General features: G+C 33.6%; 1 protein-coding gene across 3 annotated transcripts in view; it reads right to left on the reverse strand.

Moving 5' to 3' along the window:
- Positions 1-23396, reverse strand: part of USP47 (ubiquitin specific peptidase 47) — a 123346-nt gene that overhangs the window by 40226 nt on the left and 59724 nt on the right. For all 3 annotated transcript variants that reach the window (XM_025357023.1, XM_025357025.1, XM_025357024.1), the window contains 6 exons: positions 22211-22356; positions 21719-21798; positions 19504-19653; positions 4848-4943; positions 4605-4757; positions 2206-2373 (listed from right to left, as the gene is read on the reverse strand). In XM_025357023.1, coding sequence (XP_025212808.1) covers positions 2206-2373; positions 4605-4757; positions 4848-4943; positions 19504-19653; positions 21719-21798; positions 22211-22356 — 793 coding nt within the window. The remainder of the gene's footprint in view (positions 1-2205; positions 2374-4604; positions 4758-4847; positions 4944-19503; positions 19654-21718; positions 21799-22210; positions 22357-23396) is intronic.

Below are 23396 nucleotides of genomic sequence, written 5' to 3' on the forward strand. Positions count from 1 at the left end.
AAAAAAAAAAAAAAAAAAAAAAAAAAAAAAAAATCAAGGAAAGAAGTTAAAGACACAAATAAATGGAAAGACATCCGTGTTCATGAACTGGAAGACTTAATACTGTTAAAATGTCCAAACTATACAAAGTGATCTATAGGTTCAATGCAATCCTTATCATTATTGAAAATAGGAGAACAACAGAAAAAGTGAACAAAACCAAAAGATGGTCCTTTGGAAGAAAAAAACCCCAATACAATTGGTAAATCTCTAATTAGGCTAACCAAGATTAAAAAGAAGACACAAATTGCCAATATCTGAAATGAAGGAAGGTTCACCCCGACATTAAAGGACAATTAAAAGGCCAATAAAGGAATACTTTGTACAACTCTATGCCTCCAAGTTTGATAATGCAGATAAAATAGACCAACTTCTTAAAAATCATTAACCACCAAAACTCACAAAGGAGAAACAGGTAACCTGAAAAGCCCTGTATCTATTCCAGAAATTGAATCAATAATTAATCACTTTCTAAAAAAGAAAGCACCAGGTCCAGATAATTTCCCTGGTGAATTCTACCAAATATTTAAGAAACAATACCAAGTCTCCACAATATCTTCCAAAAATAAAGGCAGAGGGAACATTCCCTAACTTATTACATGAGCCCAACATCACCAAAAGCAGATAAAGACACTATGAGAAAGGAAAACTACAGATCAATGCATCTCATGAACACAGATGCAAAAATTCTCTGCAAAATATTAGCAAATCAAAACAACAATGTATGAAAAGAAATACACACCATGACAAAGCAGGATTCATTCCACATATGCAAAGACAGCTCAACATTTGAAAATCAATCTATGCAACTCAGGCTGAAGAAGAAAAATTACATACATGATCATATCAACTGACATAGAAAAAAAATCTGGAAAAATTCAATACCCATTCATGATAAAAGTTTTCAACCAAGTAGGAAAAGAATATAAAAAACTGGAAGTCAACATTACATTCAATGGTAAGCAACTGAAAGCTTTCCTCTGAAGACTGGGAACAAGGCAAGGATGTTCTCCCTCACCACTCTATTCAACACTGCACTGGAAGTCCCACCCAGTGCAGTGAGACAAGAAAAAGGCATGCAGATGGGAAAGGAAGAATACTGTCTTTATTTGCAGATGAAATTATAGTGTATGTAAAAACACAGGCGAGGGCCCAGGTTCGGCTCTTGAGCCATAGTTTGCCAACTCTTGCTAAAATGCCATGTTTCTATACTAAGTTACAATATACTTATTACATAGCAATCCCCGCTCAACTGTCTGCCCTGAATGAAACAGATAATTTTAAAAGGTAAAGGGTGATGGTGATAATTAGAAGAATGGCCTTGGTCTAAAAACAGACTTTATGAAAGTAAAACTCTATTTTGAAATATTGCCTTAAAAATCCCTATATTTAATGACTCTGTAATACTTGGGTTAGTGTAATACTTGGGTTAGTTGAGTGTAATACTTCACATTTGTGGTTTATTAGTCACACCATGCTCAAGACATTTTATCTATAATCTTTCCCTCAATAAAACAGAATATATGTGGGAAAAAATGGTCTAAAATAACCCTTAAAGTTATTGACACAGGGGCAAGATCCTATCCCAGAGATTATGCAATTCTGTGGTTTTCAAATGATAATCCATGGAACTATATTATTTTTCAAAGTGTCTTGAGGACTATTACAGGACAGGGGAGAAAGACTGGGGGCTTTGGCATTTCCCTACTCAGAAAGATTAGATCTATTATTAATTGTCTCATAAAGTGTTCCATGGCCAGACTTTTAAAAATCAATGACTAATCCAACATTTTACTTTTCTATATAAGAAAACTCAGGCAAAATTTATAGATACTTGCTGCAACCTTAAAGGCAGAGGTGGTAATAGAATCTTGGTTTCTTAACTACTAGGCATCCTTTCTATACCATCCAGCTTGCTTAGACAGTTACAGTATGGTCTCCCAAAAATTAATGTCCCTACCTGTAAGCAGTTTCTCCTGAAGTTTAATTATAGTCATATATATATACATATATATGCACAAAAAAAACTATACTTGAGAAGTCTTAACTTTCAGAAATTAAGTTTCTTTTAAAGAGAACTTTATCAGTAACAACAGCTATAGAATTATATAGCAAGTCAGAGATTATCCTCACTTTCAACTAAAAAATGAAAACTATAAAAGGTACCTTTTCAAGTCCAGATTTTGAGATCTTTTCGGTTCCACTATTGGTTTCAAGGCAGATTCCTTCATCAACACCATCGTCATTGGAGAAATCGTTGCTCATCTGATCGCTGTGACAACTACCTTCATTTTCTGCTCCACTGTCAGTGCAACTTTCAGTCTGAGGAGATTTCTTAATAAGACATAATTATCTTAGTTAAAAACCAAATACAGAGAAAATATGCTCAACAAAACTTTGCACCTATATACTGCTAATATTTTCACACAATTTAACATATTACCAAAAATATTTTAAGTATATTTATTTTCTCTTAAAAAGTGAGACCTTAAGTAAAATTAAACAAGCAAAAGTGTATTTTAAAAGCATTTCTATCATGTCCTTAAAATTCTAATACAACAAATTAGTGATTCAGAATTCTATTAAACCTCATTTATGTTTATTGTTACAATGTAATGGTTGAAATTATCATTTCTTTTAGCAAAATCCACAAAATCAGAGAAGCTGAGCTCCAAAATGAGCTTCTGGTGTTCTCAAATCATGAAAGAATATCATTTATTTTCTTGAACAAAAAGTTCAACTCAGTTTATCAGTGCATTAGGTATTATAGATAATTAGAAAGAGAAACAAGACATTGCATTTATCCTTAAGAACTTTACGGTCTTTTTACAGGAAGCAGAAATATAATGGTTATAGCACATTATGCTTTTCTACTTTATGGTTTTTAAACCACATTCACACAAATTTAATTTGAAGAATTCTCTTTGTTAGAAATCCCCAAACAATTCTTTCCCCTCTTTCACACTTTATATACATCCCTAAAAATGTTTTTATTTAAATAATTTGATAATTTTCTAAGATGCAGGCTTTTGAAATGTGTAAGGCATTGCATAGAAGTTCTTGAGTGAAACCAAGCAATACACAATAAGCACAAACTTTTTGCCAGGAACTCTGTTGTAGGTACAACATCTAATATACAGTCTGCATCTCTCAAGAAGGTTAGGTTCAAGGAAAAATGGAGGTGAAATCCAGCTATAGAATTAAGTCTAGAGAGATATAATTCCTGAAACTCCCTAAGCTGAGCCAAAACATTTCTTGTCCCAAGAACTAAACCTAGAATTCTCTAGAAAGTTTGTACTAAGCTTCGTATATAGGTTTTCTTTCTTTGGAAAAAATTTTCCTTTATGAGAAATGTATTAGGCATATTCAGAAGACCAATCTACTACTGATCTCTATTTGAGTAGAAATCCTATAAAGATTATCTCTCCTCTGAAAGTCTGGCACACTTTGGGTAGATTTCCTAGCTTAAGCACAAGTATCTGAGACATTATTTTAAATTAAACTTTTCAAAATGTTATCGGTCATAGTTACCATTCAATTAATAGCTACTTCATCTAAGGCACCTGGAAATAAGGCTCAAAAGGTTTTATGAATTATCCAAGGTCAAGAGGCTAGCAAGTAGCAGGACAAGAATCTGAATCCACATCTAGCTAGGCCTAAAACATGTGCTCTTCTATACCAAACTGCCTCACAGTACTTAATAGTACTAAATAAAACTTAGTGAATGTTTAAAATTATTTAACATTTAACATATAAAATGGGAAAAGGCATTTTTTATAACTATAGCAATCAGTTTCAGTAAAAAAAAAAAAAAAACACAAAAAACGCTTCAGGGTAATTCTGAGAATAATAAAGATTTATCACTTTGAAATAACTAGCCTAAGTGATTATAAATATTCCACATAATAAAATCAGAAGAGTTTCCAAAATAATAGAGTGGAATATTATAAGTCTTTCATTGAATAAGGGTAGAGGAACCAGAGAATTCTGGGAGGCCAAAGTGCGGGAAGAAATTGATATGCATTAACATCATATGTCACTCAAAATCCTATGCTTAAATTATTTAAAGTTTCAAATTAAAAAAAGTAAAAAAGGAAAACAGACAAAATAGTAAGTAAATACAAAATAGCAAGTAGGTACAAGAAATTAAGCCCATGCTATTCAGTTGGTTCATTCATTCCATCATAGGCATTGTCTGCATTTATTATGGATCAGAAACATGAGTATGGCTTACCTTCAGGCTGGTTTCAACAATGACGAAATTATAAAACATAAGATTATCACTCAACTTCAAGAAATAATTCCAAAGCTGAGTTCCTTATTGTCTTTTCAAAGAGTATCATAAGTTACTCTGATCAAACAAGAATATTTAAAAAATAATTTATGCAGTAAGGAAAAGCTTATACAAAGGTAAGTCTTTTATTGAACTCCGCATTAGAAAATAAGAAAAAGTTTCCATCAAGAAGACAGTCTAAATGACATCAGTGCTATTACCTCAAACAGCTCTTTCAAAAACATGACTAATGTGGATTAATGAAAAATACTTTAAAATAACAAATATTTACCTCATCTTCAACATCAATAAATGTACTCATATCTAGTTCCTCGGGAAATGTCATTCGATCATTCAGTTTAATCCTATGCATGGTTGTATAATCAAAATCAAATCTTTTCAGCTGTAAGGTCAGCAGATAAGGAAAATGCAAAAACCGAAGCCCCTAAAAAACAAAAAACAAAAAGGGGGAGACCCTATAGAATATGGAATATTATCTCAGATTCCTAAGTATTAATCTGTACATGGCATTTACCTTCCGTGCATCACACTTCTTCTTACAACGTTCACAAAAATATTGATTTGGGCCATCCAAAATCTCTGGCTGAATAAATGCATGTAATGCTTCTTCCTAGTTAGAAAAAAATGTTTTATAGTTACTTAAAATATTATATTAATGACAAAATCCTGAATAAAAAAGACTGCAATTACTAAAACAGTTATAAGTAGAATGGTTAGAAATTTAGAAACTCAAAATGTACCAAGGAATCACTATAAAAATTAAGCAAAAAAGATTATTTCAGTCTACACAAGATTTGTCTTTCTTAGTATTGCAGTATCACAGTCACTTCAACCTGATTTTCATTGACTTTACATTGCAGTGTTCGGCTAAATAATCTCTAAAAAAATCCTCAGTCCTTAGATAAAAAGTAATTCCACACTTCTAAGAAAAGCAGTTGCATGCATCATTTCAATCTTCTTATAAAAGGAAGCATTTAAAACTGTACAGTAAATATCAATGCTCTCTAAAGAATTCACATTTTTCATACACTTAAAAATCATGTAAGCATCCTTAATTGCCATAGTTAGGATCAGTCAGTAATCTGCCAGGTTGAAAAACACTGTGCAACCTTCTCAGTGTGTGTGAGACATTGCTCCATTTGGAAATGTACAATGAGGCTCCTGGATTGTTAATTTGGTAGAACCATGTGGTTCTCTTTTCTCCATACAGCATTACAACAGAAGTAAGAAACTTCATATAAATATTATTAAAGAATCAGTGGCATAAAGTTAATTTTTATTTTAATAATTGGTTTTTCACAATTAAAAACTAGTTAATGTAGCATATAAGATTGGATGCATAATCTCAAATTTCATCTGATGTGTTCTCTCTTTTCTTCACACATGGGCTAAGCAGAACTACTGAAAATATTACACATAAACTAAAAGAAATGGAATCATTAAGACAAAGTATCTTCAAATATTTTCCTTTTGATATAGGACAAGCTGTTCCTCAAAAGATAAAGGAGCTTAATGGTCATAGTTGCAAAATAGCTGGCAAAGCTTAGAAAACTACTGTCCACATAATGTTTGATAGAGCTCACTGTGGAACAAGATAAAAATAAGAAGACATAGATATTCAAAGGTGTCTAAACCCATCTGATCCCCTATTTTGTTCTCAGAACACAAGGAAACACGTGGGGAAGAAACCAAACAGCTGGGTTTTTTTCCACATGACCATGCATTTTATTGGTGGTCAAAGGACACATTTAGAAAATGGTTTTTTTGTTGTTGTTTGTTTCTCTCAGGCATATTTTAGGGGAAAAAAGGCAAGTTCTATAAAAACACAACAGAAAAACAAGCTTTAAAAGAAATTACATCTATAGCTTAACACAGACTGATACTAAATGTCAGGCTTTCCAAACAGTGGTAATTCAAACTGGTAAAAACTCAATATTCAAAAAAGGATGGGGGGAGAGGGAGAGTGAGACAATTATGTAACTCAAATTCTACTTTGGTGAGTGTGTATTGGTCTCTGGCTTATAGTTAATACCTAGAGATCTTTTAAAAAAATTTAAAACTTGGAAAAAAAAGTTTAAAGAACAGAGAACTGTCAAATACTTTACTCATATTCATCAACTCTTAAACATTTTTGCCAACTTTGCTTTTATCTTGTCCAACCCAACATTATCATCTTTGTTTTAGCCATTTGAGAGTAGGTTTACACCTTATGCTTTGCCTCTTAACTTCGATATAACTTTTTAAGAATAAAGATATTCTTAAACAGTAATCAAACTGGAAATTTTAATACTGATAAAGTACTTTCATCATCCATATTCCAATTCTGTCAATTACCTTAATAATGTATTTCTCTCCATTTAGTACACAATCTATCCCAAGGCCACAGATTTTGTTTGGTCTTTTGAGATTCCTTTAATCTGGAGGTGTTCCAGAGTTTGCCTTTCTTTCATAACACTGATATTTTTTGAAGAACAGAGGCCACTTATTGTATAAAATGTTCTGCAATTTGGGTTTGTCTGATGTTCTTCATTATTAGATTTATTTCATACATTCCTTGCTAGGCTACTACGATATTAGCAAAGATGTGCCCTTCTAAGGGTAGCACAGTCACAGGCCATGATGTACCTAACTTTCTCTTTAGCGATATTAGCTTTAATTATCTGGTCAAGGTATCGTCCAGTCTCTCTACTATACAGTTATTATTTTTACCCTTGCGGCTAATAAGTAATCTGTAAGGAGATACTTGGAGACCATGTAAAAATCCTGAGCCTTACTAAATCTTCCACCCTTGATTTTAACATCCACTTAGATTCCTGCCAAAACCAAATTTTAATGTTTGCTTTCTGAACCAACTTGAAAATCTTTTTAATAGGCTATTTAAACCCACTGATATTTGATATGACTGACATGCTTGGTTCTATCTCGGTCACTACTGTGTAATTACTGTGTGTATTAGGTAATATTTATTGTGTTCCTTTGCTGTTTCTTAAATTTTCTTTTGGTATTTAGCAAGGTTTGTAATTTTATTCTACAGTTACTTTTGCATTTATAGTTTTGTTAGTGCCCTTGGACCCCTTTTTTTCCCACCCACCCCCACCCTGTTTACTTTCTTAAGCTTTCAGTGTCTGCCAGTTTTAAATGGTCTCCTTTATTTCCCACCCACACAATAGTCTGTGATCTTATTCTGCTTTCCCTTTCACTCCCCCTTCTGAAAAGTGGTATTATTTGTACTTTGTCTAACGTGTAACATTTCATACTATTCTGCTACCCATGTTCCCACCCTTGTATTTAGGCCTTAATTTAATACAGTAAGTGCTCACAGTTCTTTTGCTGAAGCTGCCCCAGTAATTTCTTGGTTGGGTTGAGCTCATCCTCTAATGAACTCCTCAATGGCTCATGGATATAATATCCAATGAGTTCTTGAATATTCAAACTTGTCTTTTTATAGCTGTCATAATTAAGAAAAACTTGCCTGGCTATCAAACCCCTGGCTAGTACTTTCTTGAATTTCTGGAAATTGCTACTCTGTTGGCAGGATTTGCATGTCGTTCTTCTGAAATGTGATACCAGCCCAATTCATCTATTTTTTCAGATGAGGTCTTGCTATGTCACCCCGGCTGGAGTACAGCGCTGTGCTGGCTCACTGCAGCTTTGAACTCCCTGGCTCAAGCAATTCTCTTACCTTAGCCTCCTGAATAGTTAGGACCACAGGCACATGCCACCACAACTGGTCACTGTTTTTTTTGTTTTTTTTTTTTTTGTAGATACATCGTCTCAACATGTTGCCCAAACTGGTCTCAAACTCCTGGGTTCAAGGGATCCTCCTGCCTCAGCCTCTCAAAGTGCTGGAATTACAGGGAGCCACTGTGACTGGCCTTAATTCATCTTTAATAGTTTACTAAAATACATCTCAGAGTTTATCATTCCAGGTCCTTCAAAAGGTAGACTTAACATTTCCCTTATTCCCAGAAAGTTTCTCTGAATTATAGTTTATCTATTAGTTCTGTTGCACTGTTTTATTTTTCTTCTTCACAGACTCCAATTATGTTGGACATCCTTTGCTGGTCTTCTCTTTCAGTATTTTTTTTTCTGAGATCCTGCTTACTTTTACAAAAATTTCATTTCCATTCAGTGTCATTCATTAGATTTTCATTCTTTCTATTTTCTCTTGAGCATTTTGCAATTTATTCTTCACTTCTAAGATATTTTTGTCTTTTTCTTCTGTTTCTTTCCTGAATTTGATGAACTCCCACTTCATTTCTTCCAGCATTGTTTTTGTTTTTTAAATCTATTTCTTTGCTTAAGTTTTTGGATACCAGCTTTTGTTTTGCTCATTTGAGAGTATTTAATTCAGTCAGAGTACCATGTTGATAATTCCAGAGTGACAACAGTTTCATATTCTGGATCTTACTGCTCCCCATATATCATGCAAAATGTAATTCTGCACATCTATTTATTTATTTATTTATTTATTTATTTATTTAATTTGAGACAGGATCTCACCACGTTGCCCAGGCTGGTCTCAAACTCCTGGGCTCAGACAAGCCTCTGCCTTGACCTCCCAAAGTGCTAGGATTACAGGCGTGAGCCACCACGCCCAGCGTGCACATTCTTTTACACTATAATTTTCAGAATTCAGGATAGAACATAAAGAATTCTTACATCCTTAGTTCTCCAACCAAAAAAAAAATATGAGTTATCCCAATTTTAGAGTTAATGCAGATAATCTAGGCACAGTGCAATCGAAAGGTATATGCAAGGAATGGTATTGCCTACAAATCCTTTTTTAATCATTTATATGTATATATGAAGTATTCATCAATTAAAATCTATTTAATTTTGAATAGAGAAATGAGTGTTAAAACACCACACTTCAATTTTTATATGAAAAAAAAAGAAAGTAGATCCACCACTGAGAATTATTTCCTGATTTTGATGTACTAAGCAATTTTTGTGCTACTGATATACAGGAACATGATGTTTGCCTTAAAAATATATTCAACTGTCTTTCCCAGAATATATACTTTAATATTACTCTTTTTTAACTAGGAAAAGGGCTATACACTTTTACCTAAGCTGTCATTTTTTTTTTCATTGAAACTTTTGAGACAATTGTAAATTCATGCGCAATCATAAGAAATAATACAGAGACTTCTTGTACACTTCCCCCAGTTTACTGGAAACATTCTGCAAAACTATAGCATATCATAACCATGATACTGACATTCATACACCTATCTAATTCAGATTTTCCCAGCTTTAGTGCACTCATTTGCCTGTGTATATGTGTCTATCAAGTTCCATACAATTCTATCACCTGTAGAGGTTCATGTATCCAATGCCTGTCAAGAGACTGAACAGTTCCTATGCATGGGTAACTTGTAGCCACAACCACCTGCTTCTCCTCTCCCTGCTCCCACCAAATCCATAAGGCCTGGTAATGGTTAATCTGTCCCACAGTTCTAAAATGTTGTCATATCAAAATCATAAAGTATATAATAACCTTTTGGGACTGGTTTTTTTTCACTCAGAATAATTCCCTGGATATTCTTTCAAGTTTTCGTGTTTATTAATAGTTTGTTCCTTTTTATTTCTGAGTACTATTTCATGGTTTGTATGAACCACAGTTTGTTAAACCATTCACTTACCGAAGCAGATATGGGCTGATTCCAGTTTTGAATATTAAAAACAAAGATGGAATAAATATTTGTGCACAGGTTTTCATGTAAACATACATTTCAATTTTTCTGGGATAAATGACCAAGAGTTCAACTGCTAGAGTTTATGGTAATTGCATGTGTCGTTTTATAACGAACTACCCATAACATTTCACATTCCCACCAGCAGTGTATGAGTGATACAGTTTCTCCGCATAGTCACCAGTTTTCCATGCTATCATTATTTGTAGCCATCTGGCAGGTAAAGAATAATATATTCACTATGGTTTGAATTTGCATTTCACTAATAGCCAGCAATGTTGAATGTCTTTTCTGTATTTGACATTTGTATATCCTCTTTGATGAAATGTTATGCCTTTTGCCAATTGTCTAGATGAATTTTTCTAAACTGATGTTTTGAGAGTACTTTATACATTCTAGATATGAGTCCTTTGTCAGACAGACAGCTTGCAAATGTCTAGAGCTTCTCTTTATCATATGGGGTTTCAGAGAGTAAGTATTTTTAATTTTAATGTTTGCTAATTGTCCTGTTTGTAGACTATGCTTTTGATAGAAAATCTAAAAACTCTTTGCTTAGCCCAGATCTGGAAGATTTTCTCCTATGTTTTTTCTAAAAGTTATATTAGTCTTACGTTTTACATTTATGACCCATTTTGAGTTAATTTTTGTATAAAGTTATTTAAGTCAAGGTTCATTTTTGTGATATGGATGTCCAGTTGTTCTATCACCATTTGCTGGAAACACCATTTTTCCTCCATTGACTTGCCTTTGTGTCTCAGTCAATAATCAGTTAGGTATATTTGTGTGGATCTATTTCTGGGTTTTCTATTCTATTCCGCTGATCTATTTGTCTACCCCTCTGCCAATATCACATAGTCTTGATTACAAGAACCATATAATCCATCTTTTTGGCTAAGTAGTATTCCATTTCAAATCACGTAGACTGATAACTTCATTTTTATTTTTGAAAACTCTTAGCTATTCTAGTTTCTTAGGCTTCCATATACATTTTGGAATAAGCTTGTATACGTCCTCAAAAAATCTTGCTGGACTTTGACAGGAACTGCATTAAGACTATGTAATTATCTTTACTATGTTGAATCTGACAATTAATAAGTACAGTATGTTTCTCCATTTACTTAAATATTCCTTTCAATGTTTTTTTTTTTGACACATAATACTGTAAATATTTATGAAGTACATGTGATACTTGACACATGCATAGAATCAAGTCAAGGTATTTGGGATATCCATCACCTTGAACATTTACCATTTCTTTGTATTGGGAACATTTAAAATCTTCTAGCTATTTTGAAATACACGATATGTCACCCTATTCCACTGTCAAACACTAGAACTTACTGCTTCTATCTAACTGTATGTTTGTACCTATTAACCAACCTCTCTTCGTCCCCATCTCTCTCAAACACACTGTTCCCAGCCTCTGGTAACCATCTCATCCACCTTCATGAGATCAGCTTTATTTTTGGTTCCCACATGTAAATGAGAACATGTAATATCTGTCTTTCTGGTCCTAGCTTATTTAACAAGATCTTTTCAAAGTTTCATAGTTTTGAACACATAGGTTCAGTACATTTTTTGTTGGATTTCCATCTTTTTTCTTTTTGCAAAATTATAAATGGTATTGTACTTTAAACTTCACTTTCTACATGTTTATTGTTAGTATCTTGAAATACAATTTATTTTTTATGTTTATTTTTATCCTGCTATCTTGCTAAACTCACGTATTGGTTCAGGGTTTTCTTTTTCTTTTTTTTTTTGGTAGAAGCCTTGGGATTTTCTACATAGATAATCATGTCACCTAAAAATACAGACAATTTTATTTCTTCCTTTAGTAGTGTTTTTCTTTTCCTTTTTTTTTTTTTTTTTTGAGACAGAGTCTCACTCTGTCTGGTAGTGCTTTTCATTTCCTCTTCTTATCTTACTGTGTTGGCTAGGACTTCTAGGACTATGCTGAAAAGGAGTGATAGGAGCAGACATCCTTGCCTAGACAAGCTTGCCATTCCCTAGGAAGAAGGCAGTCTCTCACCATGAAGTATGATGTTAGCTATAGATATTTTAGATATGTTCTTTAATCAAGTTGAGGAAATTTCCCTCTATTCCTAGTAATGAGTTATTATAAGTGAATTTTGAATTTTATTAAGCGCCTTTTCTAAATCACTATGATCATGTGAATTTTCTTTTTTTGCCTGTTAATATGGAAGTTTATACTCATTGATTTTTAAAATATTGACTAGTCTTGAATCCTGGAAATCAACCCCACTTAGTCACAATGTATAATTCTTCTTATAAATTGCTTAATTCCATTTGCTAATATTTTGGAAAGAACTTTCCCAACTATACATATGAGGGATACTGATTTTTTTAAAGAACTATCTTGGTTTAATATCAGGTAAGAATAGTGTCACACGACTATGGGTTTCCTCGTCTTTTTTTCTTTTTTTTGAAAAGAAATTGTATAGACCTGGTGTTCACTGTTCTTCGAATGTTTGATACAAGTATCCAGTGAAACATTCCAGACTCAGAGATTTCCTTTTCAAGAGGTTTTAAATTGAAAATGTAATTACCTTAACAGTTACAGGGCTATTCAAATTATCTAATTCCTACTGAGTTCTTTTCAAAGAATTGGTTTATCTAAGTTGCCAAATTTACGTGTGCAGAGTTGTTTGTTGTGATCCCTTTGGTATCTGCAAGATCTATAGTTATATCCTTTTCACTCCTGATACTGGAAATTTTTGTTTTCCCTTTTTCTCTATCAGTCTTGCTATTTGTCAATTTTATTGTCTTTTCAAGGAGCCAGCCCTTTGTTTTGTTGACTTCCTCTACTGTTTTCCCATTTTCAATGTTACCTGATTTCTCTGCTTTTCTTCATTATGTCCTTCCTTCTGCTTGCTTTGGGTTTCTTTTGCTCTTCTTTTTTCAGGTTAGGTGGAAGCTTAGATTACTGATTTGGCCCTTTTCCTGTCTTTTAGTATAAGCATTTAATACTGTAAGTTTCCCTCTCGGTATTGCTTTAGTTGTGCCTCAAAAAAATTTGGTTATGTTTTAATTTTCACTAAGTTCAAAATATTTTTAAAATTTCCCTTGAGACTTCCTCTTTGGCCCATGGATCATTTAGAAGCGTTATTTTCCAAGTGTTTCGTGATTTTCCTGTCCGCTAATCTGATTCCACTGTTGTTGAAAAAAATCGCACATTCCATGATTTTAAATTTTTTGAGGTCTTATAGTCCAGAGTATATGGTCTATCCTTGTATATATTTAATGGACACTTGAAAAGGACATGTATTCTGCTGCTGTTGGGTGAAGCACTTTAGCAATGTTCATTAGATCTGTTGGTTGATGGTGATGCTGAGTTCTACATCTTTGCTATTTCTGTCTAGTTGTTCTACCTATCAGTTAGTAAGACAGGGAGGCATACTGAAGTCTGCAACTGTAATTGTAGATTTGTCTTTTTCCTTTTAGTTCTGACAGTTTTTCCTTCATGTATTTTGGCAGCTGTGTTATTTTCTGCATACACATTTAGGATTGTTGTCTTCTTGGTTGTTTGACACTTTTATTACAATATAATACCCCTCTCTGTCTCTGGTAATTTTCTTTGCTCTAAAATCTTCTTTATCTGACACTAACATGGCCATTCCTGATTTCTTCTGGCTTACTTTGTTTGGGGTTTGCTCAGCTTCTCAGATCTGTAGGTTTATGCCTTTTGCTACATTTGTAACATGTTCATCCATTATTTCTTTGTACCTGTCTTCTTTTTCCTTTTTAATCTCCTTCCAGGACTTTAATGACACAAGTGTTATACCTTTTGCTCTCCTTCCAGTATTCCATGACACAGTGTCAAACCTTTTGTTATAGTCCCATAAGTCCTTGAGGGTATATATTTTTTTCAGTCTATCCTCTCTCTGCTGTTTAGATTGGGTAATATCTATCATTCTATCTTCAAGTTCACAGATTCGATCTACTGTCTCTTTCATTCAGCTGTTCAGCCTATTCACTGGGTTTTCAATTTTGCCTATTGCAGTTTTCAGTCTCAAAATTTCATTTCTTTATATCTCTAACTGATTCCCTAAAATGTTCTACATTCCCATTGTTTTCAGTGTGCTTAGGATTGCTCACTGAAGTGTTTCTATGATAGCTGCTTTAAAATATTTATCAAATAATCCTAACATCTTTGTCACTTCAGTGTTTATGCCTACTGGTTTTCTTTTTTAACTCAAACTGAGATTTGTGATTTTTTAATTGAAACCTGGATATTTGGGGTGTTATGAGATTCTGGACCATATTTAAACCTTCTAGTTTAAATGCTTCCTTTGACACTGTACCATCTGGGGAAAGGGCTCTGCCATATTAGTGCTAGATGGCATTAGAAGTCCACGTTTCCCACTTGGCGTATGTGGACATCTGAATGGAGGAAGCTCCTTGTTAGTGCTGGGTAGGGAAAGGAATTCTGGCTGTTCAGTAGGCCTCTGCTGATATAACCTTGGCTGTAAGGGGCAGGAGTATCTCAGTACTACACCCCAACACTGACACAAGCAGGAGGGGCTCACCTCCTTACCCCTGGGAGGTGGTGAAGGAACAGAGAATCTAGGCTCCCCACTGAGCACTGGCAGGCACAAGTTGATGTAAGGCCATTTTTTTCTGTGGTGTTTGGTTAGAGCACAGCAGTTATGGTCTAAAAGTTTTCTGGCTTGCTAGGCTTTTTCCTCCTGGTCCTTCAGTTAAAAAGAACAGGGTTTTTCAGTCTGTGCCCATTGTTGTTTCCAGGCTGCCAGTTTCTTCAGTTCCAAGTCTGGGATATATTAGGCAAAAAGAAAACCCACGGAACTCACCACCGTCCTATTCCTTGGGTGCTGAGGTCCCTAGTGTGTATGCCTTCTCTCCACCTTTCAGTCTTCTTAAGTTTTTTTTATATATAATGCTCAAGGTTTTCAGCTGTTTTAGTGGGAGGAATAGGGATTGCCTCATCTTCCTGAAAGCAGAAGTCCCCACTGTTTAAACTTGTTCCCACTATGTCCAACCATACACATTCCTGGAAAAATGAGGGTACAGTCTGTGGAAGAGATTTTTCTTTATCTGATGCTTACATATTTGGACAAATCTGGACCACTCCTTCACCCAAATGAGTTCTGTGGCTGAGTCAGCCATATAAGAATGTCCAAACCACCTGTTATGTCAGGGTAGGACTTATAATATAAACTTGTGTAAACAGTTGAAATGCTTTTGATTTCATAAATACTTAGTAATTTAACAATTTTCCATTCAAAACTTTAAAACAATCATTAAACTATGTTTACTTAGGGAACAAGTCTTTTATATAATCTTATTTCTCCAAAGGCACTATATGAAATTAAGCAGCTAAACCCTGATCAAACTTTTGAACATATTTTTTGTCATAATAAACAGGTATTTAAATGTACATAATGAATAACAGAATAAAAGTATCCTAAAAGAAAATATCCTAGAACACTGTCTGCCATAGAGTAGGTACTAAATAAATGTTGTATGACAAAATATACCAATAAAAAGACAGTGTCTAAAATTTTACTGTTAAATAAAAAAGCACTTCCCTAGATAATGTCAAACATGAGGCTACATCGTTTTTCTTTAATTTATAAATTATGCTTTCATAATTAACAAACAAAAAGTTAATATATCTAATTTCTATGTATTACTAGAATGTACTTAGAACTATCTCCTTATTTAATACATTCTCACATGGGGTTGGCAATAAGCACAAAGTTACTTTGATCTAGTCAGTGAACACAGATGGTTCTGTCTAAGAAGTCATTAAGAACAAAATTATTTAAGGATTACTACAAGTAATTCTTCAGCTGGTATTTTCAGGATTAATAAAAAATATGTAAAACAACAGAAAATTTTAACACATATTTTAGTATTCTCACTCCCTCTCAACATCCCAAGGACACAAATATAAACAAAGTAGTGATATTCTTAAATCACCTTAATTCTAATGTAGAATGTAGAGCTTCCCATATTATGTTCCTCAGAATCCTAATGTCTCTTGAAATATTAACAGATATCCCACAGAGAAAGAAAATGCTAGGTTAAACACATTTAAACAAACTTCTCAACTACAGGAATCACTGGGGCATTTACAATATAATATGCACTGTGGTATTTCCAAAGAGGATTATTGTTATAGTTTCCCAAATCTATTTAATCAAGGACACCTTCCCCAAAATATTTACTAAATCCTTTTACAGACTAGTATTCAACAGAACTCAATCTGAGATATACAGAATGGCAGAATAGCCTTTCGATATTGATTCCCTACTTGGGTGAGTAAAATGAAGATCAGAAATTTAACAAATATCAGTTATAATAACTAAAAATCTATTGAATAAAGAAAATATTGTTTAAAAAAGGCTTTTTTTTGGCCTCCCTACTTTACCAGAGCTTATTTTTAAAACTGCAGAAGTCTCCCAGCACTCATTATAAAAATAATCTATTATCATACTAAAAAAGTCCCATGAAAATTGATTGTGGATATTATAATAAATTAGATGAGTGCTAATTTCAGTCCTATTTTAATCCTCCCTGTTATTTGCAAGTTAATTTATTTGACCATAAAGATAAAACAACTCCAGAAATTGGACATTTTAGATGAAGGTTTAAAAAAGAAAATCCCTGGCTGGGTGTGGTAGCTCACGCCTGAAATCCCAGCACTTTGAGAGGCCGAGATGAGAGGATTGCTAGAGACCAGGAGTTTGAGACCAGCCTGGTCAACACAGCAAGACCCCATCTCTAAAAAATAAAACAAATATTTAATCAATTTTTAAAAAGAGAGAGAGAAAAAAAAAAGAAAACCCCTTCAATTTTTAAAAGACCTCACTCTCAATTATCTGAAATTAAACCCATAATATTGTGGCACACTAAATGAAACATACAATAAACAGAATATATAACCATCAATGTGTATGTGTGTGTGCACATGCACGTGCTAGTGTATTATGTCTATATCTATTTTTTTTTTTTTTGAGACGGAGTCTTGCTCAGTCACCCAGGCTGGAGTGCAGTGGTGCAATCTTGGCTCCCTGCAGCGTCTGCCTCCTGGGTTCAAGCAATTCTCCTGCCTCAGCCTCCTGAGTAGCTGGGAATACAGGCATGCACCAACATGCCCGGCTAATTTTTAGTAGAGATGAGGTTTCACCATGTTTGTCAGGCTTGTCTCGAACTCCCATCCTCAAGTGATCTGCCCGCCTCGGCTATCTAAAGTGCTGGGATTACAGGTGTGAGCCACTGTGCCCAGCCTACATCTATATCTAATATATTAAATAAGACAAAAATACCAGTCCACTAAAAAAGGTAGAATAATAATTTTAAGAGTCCAGTTAAAATTCAGGCCAATTTTATATAATCTGAATGAGTGATTTTTATGATACCTCTTTTAACTAGATTTTTGCATTCCATAATTCCAATTCTTTTTAAAACATATACAGTTCACAAAACACAAAATGGCAAGCAGTCACATAAAACCAATTTTAGATGCTGTATGATGATATTTGTGGACTAAGAAGAGTTAGGCTATAGATTTGAATTCAGAAAATAATGAGAAATCACTTACCTCTAACTAAAGTTCTCCGAAGGTAGTATCCTCCTTAGAACCCCTATCTTGGGTAGTTTCACCTGCTGTAATTTCCCTCAAGAGATTCCAGCAAAGTCTAGAAAGTTTTAAGTTCTCTTCTGCAAGCCCTATTAGCGCATGTGTGTTATAAACCTGCTCACATACTGCTTCATAGCTGCAACTTCCAATTCCCACTGAACCACCACCACTACTACCACCTATGTATCATCAGTGGAGGATACTACCTTTGGAGAATTCCATTTAGAAATGTGATATTGTTCACATCCCCAGAAGTATCCTCCAAATCACTCCATTACTTTGTCTATTAATGTACTTAAGAGAGTGGTGGTAAATCAGCAGGTGAATACATAATGACATAAAGATTTAGCTAAGCAATTATATTCGCTGAATACTCAAATTAATATGTTAAAAACTAACCTAAATGTATATATGGAAAATTTTTCATAAAAATACTTTAATAAATAAGGTAGAAAAAATAGTCCATATCACTTGGGACTACCGAATATTTCCCTAGTATATATGTCAGAAAAATGCGAGTATTTAAAAATTAGTGGAAATCAGTCATTGAAAGACAAATGTTTATTTTTCAATGATTTTTCCAGTATATCATTTCTACTTTGAACTGCCAAATTAAAGTAAAATAAGGTTTAAAAAATAAAAACCAAAACTAGCCACCCAAACCAAAGCTCATTTAACACACCTAGATGGCCATTTAAAAAGGTAGTACTAAACATCTAAAAAATGTTTCAAATATACTCAGGAAGCTGACTATGAAAAACAGTAGCGGAAAGGAGACTTGATCTTACACTACCCAGAAAAGGTCTTTTACTTAGATGTTTGCTTTGGATCCCCATTGACTGATTCCATAATTTATTGCTGGTTATTTCCTAATAGCCACATAAAGGTAGGAGAAAAAAATCAAAAGGAATCAATCGTCCTAGAGGCCAGAGGACTAAACCATATTTGTAGCACTATCTTAGAAGTATAGAGAAGCTTTTAAAAAACTGATTTTTAGCTACAAGCCACCATCAGTTTAATAACAACACAAGTAAGACCAAAACATAAAACATAATGAAATTCTACTTCTTAAAGATATCTTGTTCAGCTTTGAAAGCTTCCCCTGGCACATGGTAGATTCAAATAAATGTTTTTGAGCACTTTACTTTTAAATATCAACTTAAGTCTTTCCATGATTTTCCTGTCGTATAAGTAAATACACATATGTACAGATAAAATACAATTAAAAAATTATTAAAAAGCAATTAAGAAATGGATGACAAGCAGAATGAGGAAATCTCAGCTAATCCCCCAATTAGATACTCAGTATGTGAATAATTAAGGTGATTACAGTTTTGATTCTTCAAATTATCTGTGCTACTACAGTGTATGTTTTTTAAACTAAATATTTAGAGTAGGGATGCTTCTTTTAAAAATACGGACTGTTTGTCATAAAAACCAGAGGTGCTTTTTCCAATTTTAAAAGTGTGTGGACCAAAACAATCCCCCCAAAACAAAAAAGTACTTTCCAATGCAAAAGGTGGTCATAATAACAGCATTTATAACATAGACTGTTTAGAGGTGAAAAAAAAAATAAAAGTGAAATCATCTAATCACCTCTCCAAAAGAATAAAACACTGAACCATGAGGCAGTACATTTGCATTCACTTTTTCTCTTATAATACATGCACTATTAGGACTCACTGAAGGGTCAAAAATCTTCTAGATCTTGCTAATTTAAATGCAGGAATGACTAACAACCCAAGAAGGTGTATCTAGGATGATACTTACCTTACAAGAGATTATACCACTGTGCTATTATGTATTCTGTGTAAGGATACACAAGCAGTCAGGTGAAAGGTACACACCACACTAGCAAATGCTTGGCTGGACCCATAAGGTCGGATGACCAACGGAATATCAAGATATGTGTCGATTCGCCAACCCTCATAACCACATTCCAGACATCTCACGTAGTCCTTCAGCTTGCCTTGATATAGTTCATTTATAAGATCAGCCTAAAAATAAAATATTTACATTTTTAAGTGTTCCTTAAAAATAATCTTTAAAATATGTAACAATCTACACTTTTTAGAATGGTTTACCAAAGGATATTGATATTTACAGCTAAAATCTTAGAAAACATTAATATTTATCTATAATTATTATATATTTAATATTTAAATTTATCTAAAATTTTATAGAAAAAATTAAAAAAATACAAATCACCTAAAAATATCAATAAAATTAGATTAACACTAACTTGAGTCAGTGTGCAAAAATTAACGATTTCAATACTCATCATGAGAAAACCTATTAATGTAAGTTTTGATGAAATTAGTTACCAATTTATTATACCATTGAGCCTCAAATTATCTTTACATTAAGATGAGAGTAAATCCTAACCTATCACTTTAGGCATGTTAATAATTATACAGCTAAACAATTGGTTGAGTTTTTATAACTTACATATGTCTATCACCACTTCTCACAATAATATATTCTGATGTATAAATCATATCCTCTAGCTCAAGATGCAAATCAAACCTTTTAGCTTTCAGTAATATACATAGAACAATTTTATGGAGAAATACTACACAACAATCTTTTAAAAATGTATGGAAATTCAAAAAAAATCTTAAAATCCACTTCTCTCAAAATATCCTCACCTAAAAGAATGGATCTCTCACCTAGTCCCCAAACTTAGTTAACTAGGGCTTTTCTGACTCAAAGGCAGCAGGTAACTCCCTAAGTAAGAACCAAAGAGTCTTGTTCCAAAACTTAGGAACTCAGTAGGAATGCCCCAACTGATCTTAATGGAAGTGTTGACCCACAGAAAGGGATGTAACAAGGAAGAAGGGTAACTTCAGACCTATAAAAAAGAAACAGCCCCCAATACCATCTACACAGTTACTAAAACACAGCCCCATAAGACTATGGAGAGAAACTAGATCATTAAGTGAACTTAAATTTTTTTCGTTATCTCCTAAGTAAGAATAGGCATGAGGATAAGTGTACTACATTTTGCCTCTTTCATAAATTTACATTTCTTCAAACAAACAGGATTTATAAGCCTTTAAACTGGATTGACCATCACTGTCTACACTAATACCACTTATTTAATGAAGCCTTCTTCATCCATCAGCATCAGTCATATGTGACGGTCTTCTTCACCTAGGCCAGCCTTTTGAAGTGGTTCAAACCAGTGTTTTTCAAATACTGAATAGCAAATCACCATAAGAAAGTAATTTACACTGCAACCCAGTGCACGCAACTTCAACAAAAGCTTCATAAAATAATACTTACTCTAATGTGATGTTCCCTTGTGCTCTATTCTATTCCATTTTTTGAAAATGCTGTTGTAGGTCTAATAAACTGATTTTATAAGCCGTGAATAGATTGTAATCCACATTTTGAAAAACTCTGGTACAAGCCATCACAGTAGTTCCAATCAGATATCAGACCCTTCTAGCTACCTTATATACTCTTCCCCTTTTATCCCTGTGACCTTCTTTTAGTATACCCAGTATAAATCCTCCCATGTACTGAGCCCCATCCCATTCAGCCTTACTCCTCATCCTAATATCTAATGTTCTTTCCACTCCTAACCTGCTCCTCTTTCCATTACATAAGAATAGGGTCGGATTAATCAGGATCCTAAATGTCAAATACATAAGACTATACTTCCATTGGTCAAAATAAAAGTAATGCTTCATGACTAGTGTTACAGATTACAGGACATATAATTTACCTAATTATCTGAAAATGCTGTTCAAAAATCATCCCCAAAACACACATATACAGCTTTTAAATGTATAATTTTCAGAGCTAAAAGACAGCTCCCAGGTTATATAGCCCAATTTCCTTAAAGATGAGAAAACTGAAGTCTAGGGTGGTTTAATGATGGTATTTATAATTCAGTTAATGGCTAAATGAGAGCTCAGTACTTTCAATTCCCCATTGGGTACTTTAACCAGGAGACTAATCCCCAAGTTCCAAAACATTCCAATGGAATAAAAGTCATTTAAGGTAACGAGTGAGTTATTAGGAAACAGTCCCCCGGATTTGAGAGATGTAAATTACCTGTTCTGTTTGCTTCCATTTCTGTTCCAAAGCATCAAACATGACTCTGCATAGTTCTTGTACATCATGCTGCTGCCAAGCTATTTTAAGATAAAATTCAATTAGAAATAGCAATAAACTTAATGTAATGAAACAATCTGTTGTTTAAAAGCAAATAGGCAGAAATATTGAAAAGTCTACTTTAAATAATGCCAAATTTAAAAAAGAACACAAAAACACATATGACAGTCACAAAAAGGCATTCATACACCAGAAAATAAAGAGATTGCAGCATTCTACAAATAGTATATACTTTATGGTGCTACAATATTTGTCATGTTCATTATTTTTCATTGTAGAGTTATGAAATGTGTTAGAAAATCTAGGACAACAAACTTGCAATGAAAGGTTTAAGATAAAGGTAATTAAGTTATGTGTAATGTGTTTGTAATATTATTGTCTCCTAGAATTGTCTGAATATTAGAACACTTATCATTACAAGAGATTTAGTACCCTCACTACTATCCCATCCAAAGCTCCTTGTAACATCTGTGGTTTCAATTGCTCTCTTTTTGCTGGTTTGTAACAAAACAAAAAGCCTTTGAAGTTGGTATGGAATACTTGTCACTGGATCTTCTTCAGATTCTTCAAATTCCCACCTATTAAAACAAAATGTTAATAAATTATTTATAAAATAATTTTATTATTTAAAAGCATAATTAATATCAAAATCATAATAATTTAAGATTTTAATCCTGGAAGCTATACAGAGTTTGAATGCTAATTGAAACGAATAATATCTAATGAAACATTAGTGTTTCTCTAATTCATAAATTCAGAAGAACTTTTGATTTTAACAAGAAAAGGCGTAACAAGGCAAAAGTTCTCAAGAAAAAAAGGCAAAGCTCATTTAACTGTGGCACCTGAATCTGACCATAACCTCTGTCCTAATTATTAATTCACAAAAATACAGGAAACAGAAGAATACTATTACATGAGATACTACAGCATACAACCACCAAAACCCAAACTGTGGAAAACTACAGGATAGATGACATCAGTTTTCTTTCTATTTTTTGTAGGGAATAAATTGCAAGGATGAAAAAAGATAAAAGAGGATTATAAACAAATTAAACAGATTAAGAATTTTATTAATCAATTGCAACATACAGCTCATATGGATCCTGATTTAAACAAACTGTTAAACAAGGCAATCAGGGAAATCATAGCCCTGACCTGAGATATAATTTACAGATGATATGATGGAGGTGTGCTTCCAAATAATCAAGTTGGAGGGTATAGACAAAAAAGATTGATTATGAGTTGATATTAATAACATTCAAAGCTGAATGATTGGTGAAGAGGGATTCATTACACTATTTTTTTTTTTTTTTTTTTTTTTTGAGAAGGAGTCTCGTTCTGTCGCCCAGGCTGGAGTGCAGTGGGACAATCTCGGCTCACTGCAATCTCTGCCTCCTGGGTTTAAGCGATTCTTCTGTCTCAGTCTCCCGAGTAGCTGGGATTATACACATGCACCATGAAGCCTGGCTAATTTTTGTATTTTTAGTAGAGACTGGGTTTCACCATGTTGGCCAGGCTAGTCTCAAATTCCTGACCTCAAGAGATCCACCCACCTCTGCCTCTCAAACTGCTAGGATTACAAGTGTGAACCACCGCACTCAGCCTACTTCCCTTTTTT

The sequence above is a fragment of the Theropithecus gelada genome, chromosome 14 (assembly GCF_003255815.1).
Source record: "Theropithecus gelada isolate Dixy chromosome 14, Tgel_1.0, whole genome shotgun sequence".
NCBI classification, from domain to species: Eukaryota; Metazoa; Chordata; class Mammalia; order Primates; family Cercopithecidae; genus Theropithecus; species Theropithecus gelada.